This window comes from Lepus europaeus, chromosome 9 (assembly GCF_033115175.1).
Source record: "Lepus europaeus isolate LE1 chromosome 9, mLepTim1.pri, whole genome shotgun sequence".
Lineage (NCBI taxonomy): Eukaryota > Metazoa > Chordata > Mammalia > Lagomorpha > Leporidae > Lepus > Lepus europaeus.
The window spans coordinates 65,785,556-65,806,816 of record NC_084835.1 but is presented as its reverse complement, the minus strand read 5'-3'; the positions used below and the strand labels follow the sequence as shown (position 1 = coordinate 65,806,816).

Sequence of the window (21,261 nt, the reverse complement as noted above, 5' to 3'; positions counted from 1 at the left end):
GGCCACAGAAGCCAGAAAACAACGTGAGCAAAGGCCTAGAGGGATGAGCGTGCAGGGGTCCTGCTCTCGAGGTTGACCATAGTCTATGGCAGGCGCAATGAGAGAAGTGCCTGGGTTAGAATGCATGTACGTATGCTGGGCCTGGGACCACAAAAATAGGGCAGGCAAACCTGGCATGGGACAGGTACATGTATGTCACCGAGCAGCTTTAATGGTTCTTTGTTAAGGGTAAAGACGGGGCCGGCGCCGTGGCTCACTAGGCTAATCCTCCGCCTTGCAGCGCTGGCACACCAGGTTCTAGTCCCGGTCGGGGCACCGGATTCTGTCCTGGTTGCCCCTCTTCCAGGCCAGCTCTCTGCTATGGCCAGGGAGTGCAGTGGAGGATGGCCCAAGTACTTGGGCCCCGCACCCCATGGGAGACCAGGAGAAGCACCTGGCTCCTGCCATCGGATCAGCGTGGTGCGCCGGCCGCAATGCGCCAGCCGCAGCGGCCATTGGAGGGTGAACCAACGGCAAAAGGAAGACCTTTCTCTCTGTCTCTTTCTCTTTCTCTCACTGTCCACTCTGCCTGTCAAAAAGGGTAAAGACGGAAAAGGCCTCACTTCAGTCTGGCGTTGTGGCACAGGGGGGCAAGCCACCACCTGCAACACCGGCCACCGCATAATCAGAGTGCTAGTTCAAGTCCCAGCTACTCCATGTCTGACCCAACTTCCTGACAATGCACCTGGTCCAAGTACCTGGACCCCTGCTACCTACATGGGAGACCAAGAGGGTGTTCCTGGCTCCTGGCTTTCGTCTGGCCCCGTCCTGGCTGTTGCAGCCATTTGGGGAGTGAATCAGCAGATGGAAATCTCTCCCTCTCTGTCACTCTACCTTTCAAATAAAGAGAAACATTTTTTTAAAAAGGGATCACACTTGCAAAGGAAGGCAGATCTGTTCGTGGAGTGCCATTTGAGGTTATGGGAGGATTGCTCTTATCTATAAGATAAGCAGAACCTCACTGCTCATCACTTGAGAGTCAGGAATTTGCCCAACCCTTTATGTGGGCAGTTCAGCCCATTTTTATAGAAGAAATCCATTTTTAAAAAAATATTTTTATTTATTTATTTGAGAGGTAGAGTTACAGGCAGAGAGAGGGAGAGAAAGGTCTTCCATCCTCTGGTTCGCTCTCTCCAAATGGCCGCAATGGCTGGAGCTGAGCCAATCTGAAGCCAGGAGCTTTTTCTAGCTCCCCCACATGGGTGCTAGGGCCCATCTTCCACTGCTTTCTTAGGCAGATCAGCAGAGAGCTGGATTGGAAGAGGAGCAGCCAGAACATGAATTGGAACCGATATGGAATGCCGGTGCCACAGGTGGAAGCTCAGCCTACTGTGCCTCAGTGTGGACCCCAGATATCTGTTTTGTTTTTGTTTTTTGTTTTTGACAGGCAGAGTTAGACAAAGAGAGAAAGAGAGAAAGGTCTTCTTTCCGTTGGTTCACCCCCCCAAATGGCCGCTATGGCTGGCGCGTGGCACCGATCCTAAGTCAGAAGCCAGGTGCTTCCTCCTGGTCTCCCATGCGGGTGCAGGGCCCAAGGACCTGGGCCATCCTCCACTGCCTTCCTGGGCTACAGCAGAGAGCTGGACTGGAAGAGGAGCTACTGGGACAGAATCCGGCGCCCCGACCAGGACTAGAACCCGGTGTGCCGGCGCCACAGGTGGAGGATTAGCCAAGTGAGCGTCGGTGCCGGCCAGAAATCTGTTTTTTAATCTTAGTGCGAACTGTGCCTTATGGTCAATAAGTATACATACACTTTATATAAATTTTACATGAAGCTCTGTTTCAAAGTGTGTTCACAGCTATTATCTAATTTTATTGTTTCAGTATCTGAAAGAAGAGGGACAAATATTATAAATCCCGGTTTCTATTTGAAGTAAGTGAGGGTTGGAGGAATGTTCTGGTTTTGTCCGATAGAACTGACCTCATCTTTGGCTGACTTGGGACTGGCACGGAGACTGTTGTTATGGAGAACAGAATGATGTGTTTATTATCTGATATGATTTAAACAAGATTTGGCTCTGCACGTTCATGTAGATGTTCAAACCGCAAAGTCTCATGCTAGCGGTTAATAGAATAATGACAGTGGATTAAAAGTGGGAACTCAATCTAACCATGGCATCTGGGAGCTGGGCCTCGCGGGAGGCCCTGAGGCCACTGGGGACTTGCTCTGGGATGTCAGCGTGTTGGTTGTTTATGCTGAGTTTGCCCTGGCTTTCCTCTCTGCTTCACGTGACTGTCCCTCTGCCCAGCCCTGGCCTTGCCAAGGGCCCGAACCAGTGGGGCTGCCAGTGCTGGACTGTAAGCTACCAAGCTGTGCTAGAATAAACCTTCCCAAGTTGCTTCTCCAGGTTTTTAAAGTAGCACAAAGCTGCTAATACATTATCCATGTGTGTGCTGACTGCATGTTGGACATTGGTGGCTCAAGGAAAGCCTTTGTGTGTGTGTGGTGGGAGGGCGGGGGGCACCAGCTGGCAGGCTTCCTGAATGTGTTTAGCTTGTCTTTCCTTCCATTCTCAAGAATCCCATGGGCTGAGCTTGGGTTTCAATTTTCAGTTGTGGAGACCCTAAGTTTGAACAAGTGTCTGTGGCTTGTATATTTACTTTTCAGGTTTATTTATGTATTTTAAAAGGAGAGAGAGAGGGAGAGACAGATCTTCCATCTACTGGTTCACTTTCCTGGGGGCTGCAATGGTCGAGGCTGGGCCAGGCCAAAGCCAGGAGCTTCATCTGGGTCCCCCAAGTGGGTGTGAGGGGCCCAGACACTTGGGTGATCTTTTGCTGCTCTTTTTCAGGCCACTAGCAGGGGGCTGCATTGGAAGCAGAGCGGCTAGGACACGAACCGACACCCCTGTGGGATGCCATTGCCACAGATGTGGCTTCACCTGCTGCACCATGATGCCAACCCCTGTGGCTTTTTTTTTTTTTTTTTGAGAATAGCAAAGTGTATTTTTTTTTAAGATTTATTTATTTTATTTGAAAGTCAGATTTACAGAGAGAGAAGGAGAGGCAGAGAGAGAGAGAGAGAGAGAGGTCTTCCATCCTCTGGTTCACTCCCCATTTGGCTGCAATGGCCAGTGCTGGGCCGATCTGAAGCCAGGAGCCAGGAGCTTTCTCCGGGTCTCCCATGTGGGTGCAGGGGCCCAAGGACTTGGGCCATCCTCCACTGCTTTCCCAGGCCATAGCAGAGAGCTGGATTGGAAGTGGAGCATCTGGGACTTGAACTGGTGTCCCTATGGGATGCTGGCACAGCAAGTGGCAGCTTTACTTGCTACGCCACAGAACCAGCCCTGGCTTGTGTTTTTAAATTGGACATTATGACATATGTGTGTCATCTTTGAAAGTAAGTACTAAATCTCAATGAAAATGCAGCAGCTTGCAGCTAAAATGTGGGTTTGGGATATGCTGTGTTCATTGAATCAACTTTTTTAAAAAATATTTATTTATTTGCAAGTCAGAGTTACACAGAGAGAGGAGAGGCAGAGAGAGGGAGAGAGAGAGGTCTTCATCTGCTGGTTCACTCCCAATTGGCCGCAATGGCCGGAGCTGTGCCGATCTGAAGCCAGGGGATTCTTCTGGTCTCCCACATGGGTGCAGGGTTTCAAGGACTTGGGCCATCTTCCACTGCTTTCTCAGGCCATAGCAGAGAGCTGGATTGGAAGTGGAACAGCCGGGTCTCGAACCAGTGCCCATATGAGATGCCGGCGCTTCAGGGTAGGGCATTAACCCGCTGTGCCACAGCACCGGCCCCAACAAAACTAATTATATAAATTATCGATTATTTATCTAGAAATCTCAGGGTAACTTTTAAAAGCAGTAACTTTTAAAAGCATTTTGCCAAGATACACATGACTTCAATACATGATGAAGTTTTTGTTAATTTGGTGTGGGTCATCATACAACAATGAAAAATGATTAATGTTATTAGGCTAGAGTGACCAAAGATATAATTGCTTTTTGAGGAAAATTAAATGCTAATAATATAGGGAAGTATTTTAAAGATTAGTTTTGTGTATGCTTTGACAATACCTGGCTTGCTTGTGTATTTTATTTGCAAAAATTGAAGCAAACCCAGGTAAAATCTTTGGGTCATAGCTGAAGAATGCCTGGCAGACATGAGGTATGTAGAAAAAGCACAGGACACTGAGAGCTTGGAAGAACCAGCGATGCATGTTATAAACCATAGAAAAGCCAAGTCAAGGGAAATGCAGGAAAAGGATTTTGGAATGACTATGACTTTCGTAGGAGACGTTGGACAAATAATGATGAAAGGAATGGGGCAGGCCTTTGGCCTCGCAGCCAGGACTTGGGTTGGGAGGCCCTCATCCCATGTCAAGTGTCTGGGTTCGCCTCCTGCCTCCACTCCCCATTCCAGCTTCTGCAAATGTGAACCGTGGGAGGCAGCAGGTGGGGGCTCAGGAAGCTGAGTCCCTGGCACTCATGGGGGAGAGCTGGGTGGAGTTTTCAGCTCTTGGGCATTTTGAGAGTGAATCAGTTAATGGGGGAGCATGCTCGCTTTCCCATTTCTGCCTCTCGAATAGAAAGAAAGGGATGGGGTGGGCATTTGACCCTGTAGAGAAGATGCTGCTCAGGACGCCCACGTCCCATAGAGTGGAGTACCTGGATTCCAGTCATGCTTCTGGCTTCTCTCTCCTGCTTCCTCCTTTTTTTTTTTTTTTTTTTTTTTTTTTAAGATTTTATCTATTTGACAGGTAGAGTTACAGACAGCGAGAAAGATAGAAAGGTCTTCCTTCTGTTGGTTCACCCCCCAAAATGGCCGCTATGGCTGGCACTGTGCCAATCCGAAGCCAGGAGCCAGGTGCTTTTTCCTGGTCTCCCACATGGGTGCAGGGCCCAAGCACTTGGGCCATCCTCCGCTGCACTCCCAGGCCATAGCAGAGAGCTGGACTGGAAGAGGGGCAACCGGGACAGAATCCGGCGCCCCGACTGGGACTAGAACCCGGGGTGCCAGCGCCGCAGGTGGAGTGTTAACTAAGTGAACCACGGCGCCGGGCCCTCCTGCTTCCTCCTAAAGCAGACCCTGGGAGGTAGGAGATGGCTCAAGTGCGTGAGTCCATGCCACCCACATGGGAGACCTGGGCTGAGTTCCTGGCACAGTCCTGGCTGTTGTGGGGTTGCAGGGCAGGGGTGCATTTTGGAAGTGAGCCAGTGGGTGGGCATTCTGTCTGCTAGTCTCTCTGCTTCTTAAATGACAGAAAGAGAATCATCAGAATAGAGTTCTTCAGTGACTCTGAGCAGAAAAGTTTGGCTCACAAAACCACGGGCCGCGTGTTTGTGGTGAGCGTCACGCGAAAAGCATGATGCTGTCATGGGCCACTCTGCGGGAGTGCTGAGGGCGGGGAGCTCATGAGGGTGTGCGTTGGGAGGAGAGCGCTCTGATTGTGCCTCCAGGAATGAGGAACCAGATGCACGTCTGAGAAATGGAATAGCATAGAATTCACGGGGGGGGGGGGGGGGGGGGGCAGCCCACAGCAGTCATGGCCCTCGCCCAGACAACGCTTTAGGAGTGTGTGCACAGTTTGCCAGTGTCCCTGAGGGATGCCCCACTCCCGCCCCCATCCCCGCTGCTGGGGCAGGGCTGGAGTCCTGGGATGTCTCTCCAGAGCGAAGAATGTGCACTCGCTGGAACGGAGGCCCAAGCCCTGTTTCCTGGGGCTGGTTGCAACCCACACTTGGACAGGACGTCGGTTTTAGCAATGCACATTTGCTCAGAAGCAAGGCGCTGCTCTGCGAGCGAATCCAAGGAACACGGTCCGCTCAGCGGCTGAGCAGGGACGGCCTCGCAGCTGGGCTGTGTGCTTTTCACGGCCACCTTGCTTCGGGCCTGTGCAGTGTTCTCTGCTGGATGAGGGAGGGGAACCTACTGTGGGAGGAACGTCTGCTCATCACACTGTATGGGCACGCAGAATCCTGAGGGGTAAAAAGAGTTTTAGGTTTTGAAACCTAACTTTCCAACCCAAGTGCCTAAGGAAATTAATTCCAGAGGAAATGGAGAAAGCAGCTTACAACTGGTGTCCCTGGTACTGGGAATGGGGTCTCCCCGAAGCGTGCAGGCATTCTGAACACACTGCCTTGGTCTGGGATCTGTAGTTTTTAAAGACCTATCGAAAGATGTATTGTGATCTGCTTTTAATCAAGGGCTATCAGTCTGGTAGATTCTTTGGATACATTTTGTATCCCAGAAATATACTTGCCCAAGTATCCTGGCTTTTAAAATTAAGATGAGTTGTCCCAAAAAGGTGAGTAAAATATTTCACATTTTTTTGCTTCCATGTTGATTTCTCCATGCAGAGAGCTCATTAAAAACGTGTCCAGTGGGGCTGGTGTTGTGGTGTAGTGGGGTAAGCCGCCGGCTCAGACCCCTGCATCCAGTATTGGAGTGCCTGGGGTCAAGTCCTGCTCTGCTTCCACTCCAGCTTCTTTCTAATGTGCCTGGGAGGCAGTAGATGATTGTGTAAGTACTTGGATTCCTGACACCCACACCAGAGACCTGGACCGAGTTCCTGGCTTCTGCCTTCAGCCTAACCCAGCCCTGGTTGTTGTGGTCATTTGGGTAGTTGAACCAGCAGATAAAAAGTCTTTCTATCTGTTTCCTTCTATGTCACTCTGCCTTTCAAAAAAATTTTTTTTAATTAAAAACTTGAGATGTGCAATATAGCAGACAAAGATGAGATGAAAATTCTGGTTTTGCTGTTTGCACCTTAAGCTGCAAGATAGCCCTCTGGTCTGTGCCTTTGTCTTTTGTGGGGAGACTTTTTTCAGACTGTGCAATGTGACCATTGGATAAGACTTGTGGGCTCAGAGTCCACTCTGAATAATACAGAGATAGTCTCTGTAGAGGCACATGTCTTTAAATGGCCAGTTGTATGTGTGTGTGTGTGTGTGTGTATAAGATTATTTATTTGAAAGGCAGAGTATCAGAGAGAGAGAGAGAGAGAGAGAGAGAGAGCGAGAGAGCGAGCATGATCTCCTATCTTTTAGTTCATTCCCGAAATGGCTACAAAATCTAGGTCTGGGCCAGGCTGAAGCCAGGACCCAGGAACTTTATCCTACTCTCCCATGTGGATGGCAGGGGCGCAAGCACTTGGGCCATCTCCCACTGCCTTCTCAGGTGCATTAGCAGGAAACTGGATCATAAGCGGTGTAGCCAGAACTTGAACAGACTGATACAGATGCTGGCATCACAAGCAGAGGCTTAACCTGATGTACCACAATGCCAGCCCCATGGCCAGCTTTTGCTTGTTGGTAGGACAAAGTGGATTCAAATGAGAAGTATTTCTTCCCCTGAGACAGAGTTTTCCTTCAACTTAGTTCTGAAATCACTCCCAATGTCAAACCTCATAGCTTCTGTTGCCCAACTGTACTTGCTTTTGGCAAAGATTTAAAAACTGTCGAAGCTCATTTATTTATTCATTGACAGTTAAAAATAAGCCCCAAACAAGCATAAAAACCACTTGTCACAAATAGTTCATAGAACGTCATTAGTCCACTGCCTTGTCGATTTCTGAAACCAAAGTTTGCACAAGTGATTTCCTGTGTAGAAAGGGAAAATCTGACACCTGCTGCGACACGGATGACGTGTGAGGACATCACGCTAAGTGAAGTAAGCTGGCCATAGAAGGACAAATGCATTTCCAGGAGATGCTGAGTTGTCACTTTCATAGGGGCAGAGGAGGAGGGAGGACTAGGGAGAGGGTGTGCAGTGGGAAGAGCTTCCGTTTGGGAAGATGGGCAAGTTCAAGTGACAGAGTCAGACAGTGGGAATGGGCCGACACCACAGAACTGTGCACTGGAAAATGGCAAAGATGTTAAACATTACGCTCTGTGTGTTTTACATAGTTCTTAAAAGATTTATTTATTTGAAAGGCAGAGTTACAAAGAGAGAGAGAATGAGAAAGGGAGAGATCATCCATCTGCTGGTTCACTTCCCAAATGGCTGCAACGACCAGAGCTGGGCTGATTCGAAGCCAGGAGCCAGGAGCTTCTTCTGGGTCTCCTTTGTAGGCTCACAGGCCCAGAGACCTCGGACATCCTCCAGTACTTTCCCAGGCCATTAGCAGGGAGCTGGATCAGAAGTGGAACAGCTGGGACTTGAACCGGCATCCATATGGGATACTGGCACCACAGGTGGTGGCTTTACCCGCTACGCCACAGCGCCCATCCCTATTTATTTATCTTAAATGTATTACGGTGGCTGGAATGAACTGCTGCCCCGTGGAGTGTCAGAATGGCAGCTGGATTCCAGATAACCAGGTCTGTGCCGTGTGAGCAGCCCTCCGTGTCAGCGGAAGGACCTGGCCCCTGCAGGCAGTGACTCTGCCAGGTCCCGCCGGGATACGTACTCTGCCAGCCTGCCAGGAGGCGCTCTACCTGGTTGCTTTCCCCATCTTCTTGGTTCCATTCTGGGCAAGGCTACGAGGATCCACACGCACAGGAAGGAAGCAGGAATCGGCTGCAAGCCCTTCTGGGCCGCCAGTGGCTTGGAAGGAGAGGCCATTACTAGAAAGTCAGTTCTTGGGACAAATCCCAGTCAAGTGAGTGTCCCCAAGAGGCACTTGGTTTTTGATCTGTGCAGAGCTCTGCTAGGCTGAATCAAAAGAAAACTCAAATAAATGCCAAAGGCAAGGCAAGGAGCTTTACCTGTGGGCCAGCCGGCTGGGTGGTCCCGCCAGGGATGGGCTCTGCTGGGAGCTGCAGTGGAGGGGAGAGAAGATGGGGTGAGTGGGTGATAGACAAAGGGCTGAACAGATGTCTGCCCATGACTGATTCCTTGGCAATTCTTTGACTCCCTAGGGAGCTCCTAGAATTGTCCAGAATTTTGTGCCATGATAGACATATTTTTGCTGATACTGTAACCACTGGCCACAGGTGCCTATGGAGAACTTGATGTGGCTGTTGCAACTGAGGAACTAAAAGCCTCATTTGTATTTGATTATTTAAAAAGATTTATTTATTTGAAGGGCAGAGTTAGAGGCAGAGGCAGAGAGAGGGAGAAGTCTTCCACCTGCTGGTTCACTCCCCAAATGCCACAATGGCCAGAGTTGGGCCAATCCGAAAGCAAGAGCCAGGAGCTTCCTCCAGGTCCCCCATGCTGGTGCAGGGGCCCAAGCACTTGGGCCATCTTTTGCTATCTTCCCAGGCCAAAACAGAGAGCTGGATCGGAAGTGGGGCATCTGGGACTCGAACTGGTGCCCCTATGGGATGCCGGCACTGCAGACAGCAGCTTTACCTGCTATGCCACAGCACCAGCCCCCTGTATTTAATTTTAACTCATTTGAATTTACATGGCCCCATGTGGCTAGCAGCTGTCCTGTTGGACAGCACCGCTCCAAGTGATCCCTGGTGGGTGATTCTGTCCAGTTCACTGTGACCCAAGGATTCTGGAGCTAGACTTGTTTCTGGGAAGACAGAGTTCACATCTACTGTGGACAATTCTAAAGTTTTGTTTTATAGCTTTCTTTTTTTTAAAAAAAAATCAGATTTATTTATTTGAAGGACACAGAAAATTACTCAAGTTCTTGGGCCCATGCCACGTGTGTGGAAAATTCAGATGCAGTTCCTCACTCCTGCTTCATCCTGATCTATAACTGGCTGCTCGGTTATTTGGGGAGTGAACCAGTGCGTGGAAGACCTATCTTCCTCCCTCCCTCCCTCCCTCCCTCCCTCCCTCTCACCTTCCTACCTTCGTTCCCTGCCTGCCTGCCTCTCTCTATTGGTTTGACTTTCAAATAAACAAGCCTTTAGAAAAAAGCGTGGAGCAGCCAGGACCTCACTGAACCAGACACTCCCAAGAGGGATGTGTGCCTCCCAAGTGGCAGCTTAGCCTGCTGCGCCACAAGGTCCGCCTGACTCTGGACACTGGACTCCCCGGAATTTGACAAAAGCAGACCTAGTATCATTAGTTAATTGCTTGATTAATCAAGTATTGATTTACATAAAGAATAAGTGTTTCTTGAGCACCTGTAATAGGACAGACCCTGTTTAAAACTGGGAATGTTCCAGACAATGGGCTGTCGCTCAGCCCTGCAAAAGAGGAGCTACCAAGATAGAGCAGCCACGGGCAAAACGCCGATGTGTGTCACGGGGTGAGGAAGGCCGCCCTGCCTGGCCACGCTGTCTGCGCACAGTGAACAGATGGCAGGTGGCCAGGGTTGGGGATGGGGAGCCTGAGCCTGAGAGCACAGGGGATGTTCAGTGCAGCGAGACTCCTCCGTGGGCTGCCATAAAGGTGGGTGCCCATCCTTGGACATCTGTCCAAACCGCAGCCTGTACCGCCAGGAGTGAACCCTAACGTGACCATGGGCTTAGGTGGATTCTGATTTTGGTGCAGGCTCATCAGTGGTAACAAATGCACTGCTCTCGGGTGTGGGTGGGTGTTACTGACACAAGGCTTGGGGGAGGCAGGTGGTAGGTAAAGAAATATCTCTGTACCTTCTGCTCTAAACAATAAAGTGTAGGGGCAGGTGTTTGGTGCAGCACGTAGGTGGGGGGAACAAAGACTGTATTAATGCCAAACCAACAGGAACGCCTGCCCTCGTGGGGCTCCAGTCATGGGGAGAAGAAACACTGAGCCAAGTGTGGCCTGAATGAAGCTCGTTATGAAAGCGTGGGTGGGAAGGTGTCCGAAGGAAGTGTGGTCATCTGGTCACATTCTGTTTGAATGGGGACACTTCCGGCCAGGTGGCCCCTGAGCCCTGATTCCCTGATCCAGACCTCTTCTTGCCACCGCCCTTCTCATTAAGATCTCCTGGGCCAATCTGGTACCGTGACACAGTGGCCAAACCTGTAAAAATGGTGGACCCTTGTTTTGCCCCCAAAAAGGGTTTCTGAGGAGGAGAAGCGGGGAGAGCCTACAGGTAAGATGACAGGGCCCAGGCTCAGTGCCCCAGCCCAAGGACTCCACAGGTCTAGAGCCAATATTGCAGCCAGAGACCGTCCATCCAGCCCTGCCCTGCAGCACTGGGCTCTGTCCATTCCCTAGCAAGGCCACCCCATGCTGGGGGCAGTGTCAGCAGATCAGCGAGTACTGAGTGGGGGCTCCTGCAGCCCCAGGCTACCTGGGCTCGGCCTTAGTTCCCCTGCTTGGGCCTTCGGGGACTCCTGATCCCCAGGCCCGGGGAGTGGGTGGGCTCACTGGATGGAGGAACCGGAGTCTGGCTCTGGCTGCAAATGACAACTGCCGGGGTGGGGTAGGGGGCTTTTGAAAGGTGTGGGTGCTCCCTGCTCCAACCAAGTAAACTAGAACTCGGTGGGTAAAGGCCCAGACTTGTTTTTGGAGCTCACTGGGCAGTGTATTTTCCTACAGTGCCCTGGATGATGGAGGAGTAGGGCCAGGAATCCCACCTGGTTCCCCCCTCCCCCTTATTCTCTGGGTGACCTTCTGGCTGGCTGCTGTGTTGTCAGGAACCTGCCTTCTGCTGGGGAGAGACCACAGCAGGGAGATGCTGTTATGACACCGTGGGTTAAGCTGCTACTCAAGATGCCAGCATTTTGTACTCAAGCGTCGTTTTGAGTCCTGGCTGCTCTGGTTCTAAACCGGCTCCCTGCTAATCTGCCTGGGAAAGCAGCAGAAGATAGGCCAAGAACTTAGACTACTGCCACCCATGTGGGAGACCCAGATGGAGTTCCTGGCTGCTGGCTTTGGCCTGGACCAGCTCCGGTTATTGTAACCATCTGGAGAGTATCGGCAGCAGATGGAAGATATTCTCTCTGTCACTCTGCCTTTTTAAATGAATCAATGAGGCCCAAGGAGCCATTAGCAGGGATCCACCAGCAGGGCTGTAGCCTCTCTGGGATCCCTGTGGTCATCGTCCATGAAGAAACTGCTCCATGAATGTTCCCACGGCTGCAGTGGCTGTCTGGTGGGTTCCAGCTGTCGGGGCCTGCTAGGGAGGCTTCTTGCTGTCTTAGATTTGCAGCGTGTCGGGAACGCTGTCCACCTGAATCCCATGGCCGGAAGCCCCAGCGCAGGCCTGTTAGTGGAGGTGGGCCTCTGCCAGGTGGACGAAGGGCGGAGTCCTGGGGAACTTCCCTAAGTTAGGAGCTGGCTCCCGGATCCCACCTACCTTGGCAGGAAGTAACAACGATGTGTGTGAGGAGCCCAGGACATGCTGACACCTGCGGGGTGGGTGGCCCGTCCTCTTCCACAGGGCACAGCAGTCACAGGTCTTGCTCTCCCCATCCCTGTCTCACTCAGCCACACTGGAAACGGCTCCCCGTGGGCTGTCGTCTACTGGCAAATGAGCAAGAACTAAGAACAAACACATTTTCACAGGCCGTGTTGAATACTCAGAGGGACAAAGTTTTCCTGAGATAACACATTTTTCCAGCATTATGCTCTTCTTGGGTATGCGAGGCAATGAAGTGGGATTTTTTTTAAAGATTTATTTGAAAAGAGCGACAAGGGAACCACATACACACACACACTGACCAATTGATTTTCTATCTGCTGATCACTCCACAGCAGCCAGGTCTGGGCCAAGCCAGAAACATCATCCGGGTCTCTCAAGTACTTGCGCCATCAATGCTGTCTCCCAGTATGTACGTTAGCAGGGGTCTGGAATCTGAAGTGGAGCTGAGACTTGAACCCAGGCACTTTGATATAGGATGCAGGTGTCCCAAGCAGTGGCCAAACCTCTATGCCAGAAGCCCACCTTGTTCTTATATTTTTGAGAACTGTAAGAGAATTCTCTGGGCAGGTGGGCTGGGAGGGGCCGAGGGCTCTGGCTTGTATACTCGGGCCTGAGTTTGTTGCCTGGGAGGGTGGCTGCTGACACCTCCGGGTGGGGCCGCTGCTTTGAAATTGAAGGCAGTTTCTGGGGAGACTGACTGTCCTGGGTGCTGGAGGACAAGTGGGAGAGAGAGAAGGACGCGGTTTAAATCCAAGCCCTGCTGCTTCCTGACTGTTGAATTCGGACAAGTCACGTGAGCCCTGGGAGCTGTGGTCCTCCCTCCCTTGTCAAGAGGGGAACTTGGGGCTGGCTGGGAGGGAGGGAAGTGAAGAGTCTCCATGGGAGGTCTGCACCTGCTCCAGGTCCCTGGGAACTGCCTGCGGACTTTCTCCTCAGTTGCTCTGGACCAAGCAGCCTGCAGAGCCTCTCAACTCAGCTCCCCATGCCCAGGCCCATTTTCCCAGAAGCTCTGCGGGGAGGCAGCAGTGTTGTTCCCAGTTCCCTGGGTTCTGACAGCCCAGGTTGATATCCACTGCCCGGGAGACCAGCCAGAGAAAGGTGCGAGGACCCAGGGCAGGTCCTGGGGGTCAGCAGGGCCCTCCTCCAGGGCCCACTGGATGTACCATCCCAAGCAGTCGCTTTTATGCTGTTCGGTTACACTCAGGGGAGGTCCTCTTAGGAATGTAACCTTGAGGCCCACCTGCCCGGAGGCTGTGCCTGAGATGGAGCGGCCAGGCTGCCTGGGCCCGTGCAGCTGGCCACCCTGGCTCCCCTGCGAGCAGCTCACCACAACCCCAGGAAGTGATGCAAAGCTGCTTGCTTTCTGGGAATTGGCCCCAAAAGGCAGCCAGCTGCTCGTGCTGGGGTGAGAAACACAGAGGAAGTGAAGACAGTCGAGAGCTATGGTTCCCGGCCAAGAGGCTAGAAGTCGGGGTAAATGAGGCAGGGCCCGCCCTGAGTGGCTGTGGCTTCCGCCTGAGCTGGGGGCTGGGGAGGTGGGGGCCCGTGCCTTGGCTCCATCCCTCTGGAGTGTCCAGGGTGTGGTTATCTGTTCTGGGCCCAGGCCCAAGGCGGAGTTGGAGGACTTCCTAGCACCCCACAAAGCTCTCTGCTACCCCAGTGCGTCAGGAGATGGCAGCTCTGTCTGCTGCCTGCTGGGCGGGCAAGGGGGGCGGGGCGGGGCGTTTTTGTAGAAAGAAATGAACGCAAGTGGTGTGTGTCCTCTGCAGAGGGTTGCGGCTCCCTTTGCTGGTGTCAGGGATGGAGGTGCTGGGAAGGGCACCAGCGGGTTTCCTGTTAATATTTTTGTCAATCCAGAAAGTGAGAGACACACAGAGGTCTTCCATCTGCTGGATTACTCCCCAAATGCCAGCAATAGTCAGAATCAGGCAAGGCCAAAGCTAGGAACCTGGAATGCCATCCATACGCCCACATGGGTGGCAGGGGCCCAGTCACAGCCTTCTCAGGCACATTAGTGGGGAGCTGGATTGGAAGTAGTCAGGACTCGAACTGTGCTCTGATACAGGATGCTGGCATCCAAGCAGCCTCTTTTTATTTATTTATTTATTTATTTATTTATTTATTTTTGACAGGCAGAGTGAACAGTAAGAGAGAGAGAGAAAGGTCTTCCTTCTGATGGTTCACCCCCAATGGCTGCTGCGGATGGCGCACCATGCTGATCCGAAGCCAGGAGCCAGGTGCTTATCCTGGTCTCCCATGGGGTGCAGGGCCCAAGCACTTGGGCCATCCTCCACTGCACTTCCGGGTCATAGCAGAGAGCTGGCCTGGAAGAGGGGCAACCAGGACAGAATCCGGCGCCCCGACTGGGACTGGGACTAGAACCCAGTGTGCCAGCGCTGCAGGTGGAGGATTAGCCTATTGAGCTGAGGCCCCGGCCTCCAAGCAGCCTCTTAACCCACTGCACCAACCCCTGCCCCAGGGTGTTTCTTTAAAATGCAAAACAAAGTAACCCTGAGTTACACCTGAAAACAACCCCCAGCCTTGAGCTGTAGAACAGAAAACTGTCCTCATCACATCGGGAAGGGCAGAAGTGCTCCGACAAGAGAGAGAGATGCTGTCCCTTCTGTGCACAGGTACCGAGTGAACTTCAGACCGCGCTACGTCACCAGGTACAAGACAGTGACGCAGCTGGAGTGGAGATGCTGCCCTGGCTTTCGAGGGGGAGACTGCCAAGAAGGTCCTAGGGACCCCGCGAGGACCCCGCGCCCCACGCCCACCCGGCCGCGGAACAGCATGAAGAAAGCCACAGGTAACTTCTCACCAGCGCTTTGCTGTGCGCGGCTGCCTTTACTACCTCTGGTGCTGTGTCGATCGCCCGGGACTCAGAACTGACCGTGTGAAGTGCGCAGACACACATGGCAGACAAGCGCATTGGGGAGAGCTGGAGCGATCGGTAGACAAACCTTGCAAGTGTGTTGCTTTGTTAGGGCTGATTTGTGAGAGTCAGGGTAGGAAAAGTGGATGGCTTCAGACCTGGGTAGCCCGTGGCACTGGCAATGATGCCATCTGCTGTTGCTTTAAGAGTCATCTACAAGCTCCCATAAATCTGCATTTAAAAGAGCTAAAATTGTTCAAGAAAGTAGGTAAGGCAATGTTGTGATAAGAGCAACTGCCACTGCTCGGGATAACCCACTGCTCGGGATACCCGCTTCCCAATGGGAGTGCTGGTTCTAGTGCTGGCTGTTCCGCTGCTGATCCTCACCCCTGCTCCTGTGTCTGGGAAGCAGCAGAGGATGGCTAACGTACTTGAGTCCCTGTCCCCGACGAGGGAGACACGGATGGAGCTCCTGGCTCCTGGCTTCAGCCTGCACAGCCCTGGCTCTTGCAGCCAGTTGGGGATGAAAGGTCTCTCCTTTTCTCTCTGTTGCTATGTCTTTCAAATAAATAAATATTCTTGAAAATTAAAAAAGACAGGTAAATAGGATCATTCTCATTCTGTGTGGGATGAGATATTTGCAACGTTACGAATCAAGTTGGGATTTTCACCTGTGGTTCACCTTTGCTCTTAAGTGTAGCTTTACTCCAGTATGTCCTATTGTCCTATATATAGCACATCCAAAAAAGACTTCAGTTGAGCAATAAGTATATGACTTACGGTAACTCTGAAGTAAATACATCATTGAAATAGTCGCAGAAGTGAAGAGCTGGTATTTAATGGATTAGAAGAATGACGGTTATGGATGACTTTTGCCATTCCATATGTTTACATCATTTATCTTTCCTCTCTTTAAGTTAAGACACAATAAATGCAGCCGAAATTTTCCTATGCAATTAGATGCTGCCTTTAGAGGATTTTATTTTCCCATGAGGCTTTCAATTCTGAAATAGGTAATGCTTCTGCCAGTCTATAAAATAGATTTTAAATAACTCATTATAAAAGTCAGGCATATCAATGGAAGAATGTTTAAAAAACATAGGAACATGTTTTTTATTATTTAAAAATACTTGTCAAGGATTGAGCATAGCCAAGGTATACTTGTAGGTGACACTGTGTACCAGTTACCACATCTGTTGAGTGAATACATGCACCATCATGCTGCACAGTGGATCCCCAGCATGTGCGCTGATTGTAGCTGAAAGTTTTTACCCTTTGATCCGCAGCTCCCGTTTCCCACACTTCCTCCCACCCCATGACAAGCACCATTCTTTGCCTCTATGAGTTTGACTTTTTTTAGATTCCACATATGAAAGAGATTGCCGTATTTTTCTGAGTCCTGCTTATTTCACTTAGCATAATGTCCTTCAGGTCCACATGTATTGTCCCAAATGAAGAGGTTTCTTTCTTTTTTAAGGTCAAACAAGATTCCACAGTATGCACAGCACAGTTTCTTTGCGCATTCATTGTTCATGGACACTTGGGTTATTTCCTATTTGGTATTTAGAGTACTCCTACAGTGAAGGTGGAGGTGCAGATAACTCACTGAGATGGGGGTTCACTTCCTTTGGATGCATACCCTGGGCTGCGATTGCTGGATCACGCAGTTGTGCCCTTTCCTTTCCTTTCCTTTTCCCCTTTCCCTGCCTTCTCTTTGAGAGGCAGAGAAACCCAGAGAAAAGGAGAGTGAACTCACACCTGACGGTTTACTCCCCAAATGCCTACAGCAGCAGGACTGCGCCAGGGTCAGAGCTGGGAGCAGAAACGTAATCCAGGTCTCCCACCTGCGTGGCAGGAACCCAGTTCCTTGAACCATCATCCCTGACTCCCAGGGTGGGAAATTGGAATCAGGAGCCTGAGAAAGAAATTGATCCTAGGTATTCCCATGGGGGATGTGGGTATTTTGACCTCTAGGCACCCTTTTTAATTTTGTGAGCAACTGTTTTCCACAGTGACTCTACCAATATTTATTCCCACCACGTGTCCAAGGGTTCCATTTTCCCCACCCCCACCCCCACCTTGTTACAGTGGGTCTTTTTGATTATAGCCACCATCTTACCCAGCTTTATGTTGCTGTTTCAGAATACCACAGACTGGGCATTTTATGTTTTAAGATTGATTGATTGATTGATTGATTTGAAAGAGTTACATGGAGGGAAGGAGAGACAGAGAGAGAGGTCTTCCATCTGCTGGTTCACTCCCCAATTGGCCACAACAACCAGAGCTGCACTTATTCAAAGCCAGGAGCCAGGAGCTTCTTTCGGGTCTCTCACATGGAGGAAGGGACCCAGGGACTTGGGCCATCTTCCACTGCTTTCCCAGGCCATAGCAGAGAGCTGGATCAGAAGTGGAGCAGCCAAGACTCAAACCGGCACCCATATGGGATGCCGACACTGCAGGTCGTGGCTTTACCCGCTATACCACATGCCGGCCCTAGACTGGGTATCTTAGAAAGAAATTTCTCAGGGTCCTGGAGGCTGTGAAGCCCAATATCAAGGGACTGCCCCCTCCATCCGTGACAGTGGGGCCCTCATGACGTAGACATTGCTTAAAGGCCCTACCTTTTAATACTGCAACCATGGCAATGAAGTCTGTACAGGAGGCTTGGTGAGGATATTCAGGCCATAGCAACCGGACCAATAGTTTGCTGTAAAACACTGCTCTTTCCTGTATGTGCATGTACATTTTGTTAGAGAGAAGTCCTTTCGTCCTATGGCTGTCTGACAGCCTCTATACCAGGTATTGGGAAAGATGAAAAGCAAGGTGGGCACAGTCCTGACCGATGGAAGACGAATATGAGATGGTAATTAACAGAAAATCATGACAGGGGCTGCGATGGGGGAATGGGATGGGGGCTGGTAGACCACAGTGGTTTAATATTTCCTTTAGTTTATGTTTTCTCAAAGTTTAAACATATGAGAGGACTTCAAAAACTTTGTGGCAATATAAAATTAAAAGCTAAGTTTATTTGGGAGCAAAAAAATTTTGAAACCCATGGATAATTTTTTTCATTTTATGCATTTCTAAAACCAGTTTAAAGAATAATGGATTTATTTGAAAGGAAGGGTTACAGAGAGAGAGAAGGAGAAAGAGAGATCTTCATTCTACTGATTCCCTCCCCAAATGGCCAAAATGGCCGGGACTGGGCCAGACCAAAGCCAGGAGCCTGAAACTCCATCCATGTCTCCCATGTAGGTGGCAGGGGCCCAAGTACTTGGGGCTACCTTCCCTTGCTTTCCCAGGCACATTACCTGATGGCTGGATCAGAAGTGGAGTAACCAGGATTTGAACTGGCACTCAAATGGGATGCTAGTAGACACAACACATGTCTGCAAAATTCTTAAAGATTGTTTGTATACATGAATTTCAAAAGTTTCATACTGAAAATAATCTTATCTTTTTAAATTCTATTTTCCATGAACTTTTTGAAGTTTATTTTAAAAAGAGAGAGAGAGAGAGAGAGAGAGAGAGAGAGAGATCAATCCTCCATCCATAGGATCACTGCTCAAATGTCCACATCTACTGGGGATGGGCTAGGCGAAAGCCAGGAGGCTGGAACTCTAGATCTCGTGTGGGTGATGGGTCCCATCACCTGCTGCCTCCCAGGGTATGCATTAGCAGGAAGTTGCATTGGTAGCTGATGCACTCTGACATGGGATGCAGGTTTAACTTGCTGCAGCACAACAGCCATCTGTCCGTGAAGTTTTTGGAGCACACTCATATGCAATTTAATAAACTAAATAGCTTTATAAGGATGACTAGGAAAAACAACGACGCTCCCCTCTCCCTCCCTCTCCCTTCCCGGAAGTAGTTACTTTATATACACTCTTTAGTGGAGTCCTTGCGGATTCACCTCCTTATTAACTTCTCCTTGTGGGACATGAGGATTTAGCTCCCCTTCATCCATTCCCCACCATGCTACTCCCATACATCCGCCCTTTCCCCCAGCGATACCGCGCTTGTATTGGCTCAATAGCCAATGTTTACATTAACCACCGTGTAGGTAGGGTATGCTGCTAGGCCATGCAGTGTACTATGAATAGATTTTTTTTTCCCCCACACAGATTCTTGATGGCTGAGGTTACTAATTAGCTTACATTTTCCTTTTGCTTGTTTTTCTAAGTTTTTATCTTTATTTCAACTGAAACTCTTCCCTGGTAACCTAAATGCTCTCAGATTCAGATATGGCAGGATCATGTTGAAGAACTCTCTTTGGAGCCTTCCTGCGTGCCCCACCTGGCTGGCATCCTCTCTCTCCCTCCCTCTGTCTCTCCCTCCCTCCCTCCCTTTCTCTCTCTTTTAATATTTATTTATTTATTTGAAAGGTAGAGTTGCAGAGAGAAGAGAGAGAGAGAAGGGGGGGGGGGTCTTCCATCCTCTGGTTCACTCCCCAGATGGCTGCAACAGCAGGAGCTGTGCTGATCCGAAGCCAGGAGCTTTCTCCGGGTCTCCTACATGGGTGCAGGGGCCCAAGGACTTGGGCCATCTTCCACTGCTTTCTCAGGCCACAGCAGAGAGTTGGATCAGAAGAGGAGCAGCCGGGACTTGAACTGGTGCCCATATGGGATGCTGGCACTGCAGGCGGCTGCTTGACCTGCTGCACCACAGTGCCGGCCCCTGGCCATCCTCTTTTCCTGTCACCCAGGGTCTTGGTTTGCCATTCTCCTATTGGATTTCTGTCCCCTGTGTCTTCCTGCTTGCTCTTTCTTGGTTTACTCCCTTGTTTGGGTTGAGCACATCCTCTACCTGTCTGATGAGATGATCCTATGTGTTGAACCCAAACTCTCAAGACCAAAGGATCTCTGAAAAGAAAGGGTTTGAACACTTAGAGTTTCTGACCAGAAAAAAAGAACCAGGTGTTGGAACAAGTTCCTGCAACTTCAGCAGCAGCAAAACCCCAGGTAACTGTTAGAAAAATGTCAGCTAGACTTGGAGTTCAGATGAGGTTGTGAGGAAGGAAAGCATCAGTGCTTTTCACTGAAGCTACACGGGCTGCAAGTAAGAAGGGCAGGACACCTCAACAGCCGGGGGGCTTTGGCTAGGACGGTCCATGGGGAAGAGTAATTGTTGCTCCTGGAGTGGCTTGGCTTCAGAAAATTTGTATACATGCAGGGTGTGGTGGCCATGACGGGATTCAAGTCAGGTTTCAACATACATTCGGGAATGTTGAAGTCTTTTCCTGGTTTCACCAGCAGTTTTACCTCTTCTGCCTCCTTCCTGGAGCCTTGTAATTAAATTTAGGACATCTCAGAATTTTTCTTTTATCACATTGGGAAGTAAACTTCCTGATACTTTATAGTCTTAGAAGTATTTTTACTCTAGTTTCAGAATTCTAGGTTGGAAGTCCCTTTTTTTCGGCAATTTGAAAACATTCTCGGTTTTCTTCCAGCTTCCAATAACTGCTATTAAGAAATCCAAAAATCATGCTCAGGGCAGGTGTTCGGGGCAGTGTTAAGACATTGCTTGAGATGCCCACGTCGCGTTTTGGAGTGCCTCCGTTTGAGTCCTGGCTCCACTTCCAGCTCCAGCTTTCTGCTAATGCACACTCTGGGGGGCAGCAGGTGCTGGCTCGAGTACTTGGCTTTCTGCGACCCATTTTTGTGGGAGACCAAGGTCAAGTTCCAGGCTCCTGGCTTCAGTCTCACTGAGCTCTGGCTGTTGTAGACATTTGGGGAGTGAACCAGTGGATGGAAGATCTCTGTCTCTGCCTTTTAAAAAAGTCCAAAATCCTTCTAATTCCCAGTTTTTTATGTATGAATGTAGGAGAGATATTTTTGTATGCACTCCCTACCTTATTCCCATTTTAATGGGATTTTAGGAGGGAATGAATGGAAATGCTTATTTTCAATCCACTACCATTAAAAAGAACATACTATTCTTGGAACTTATTTTTACTCAACAATCATAATAGACTATCTTCCATGTTATTAAATATTCTACATTGTAATTTAATAGCATTAGAAAATATGAATGCATAATCTCCTACTGTTCCTTAGATTATTTGTAATTTTTCACTATTAAGATAATATTTCAATAAGCATATTTTCTGATTTTTGTATTCACTCCCAGTGGTTTTTGAGAATAAATTTCTAGAACAGGAAGTGCCAGGTCAAAAGCATTCTGAATATTTGGATATAT

The 21,261-nt window shown here is 49.9% G+C and overlaps 1 protein-coding gene across 1 annotated transcript in view; it reads left to right on the top strand.

The window, feature by feature from the left end:
• Positions 1-21,261, top strand: part of EMILIN2 (elastin microfibril interfacer 2) — a 63,853-nt gene that overhangs the window by 13,796 nt on the left and 28,796 nt on the right. Inside the window, exon 3 of the mRNA XM_062201418.1 lies at positions 14,822-14,997. Within this exon, the coding sequence (XP_062057402.1) occupies positions 14,822-14,997 (176 nt within the window). The remainder of the gene's footprint in view (positions 1-14,821; positions 14,998-21,261) is intronic.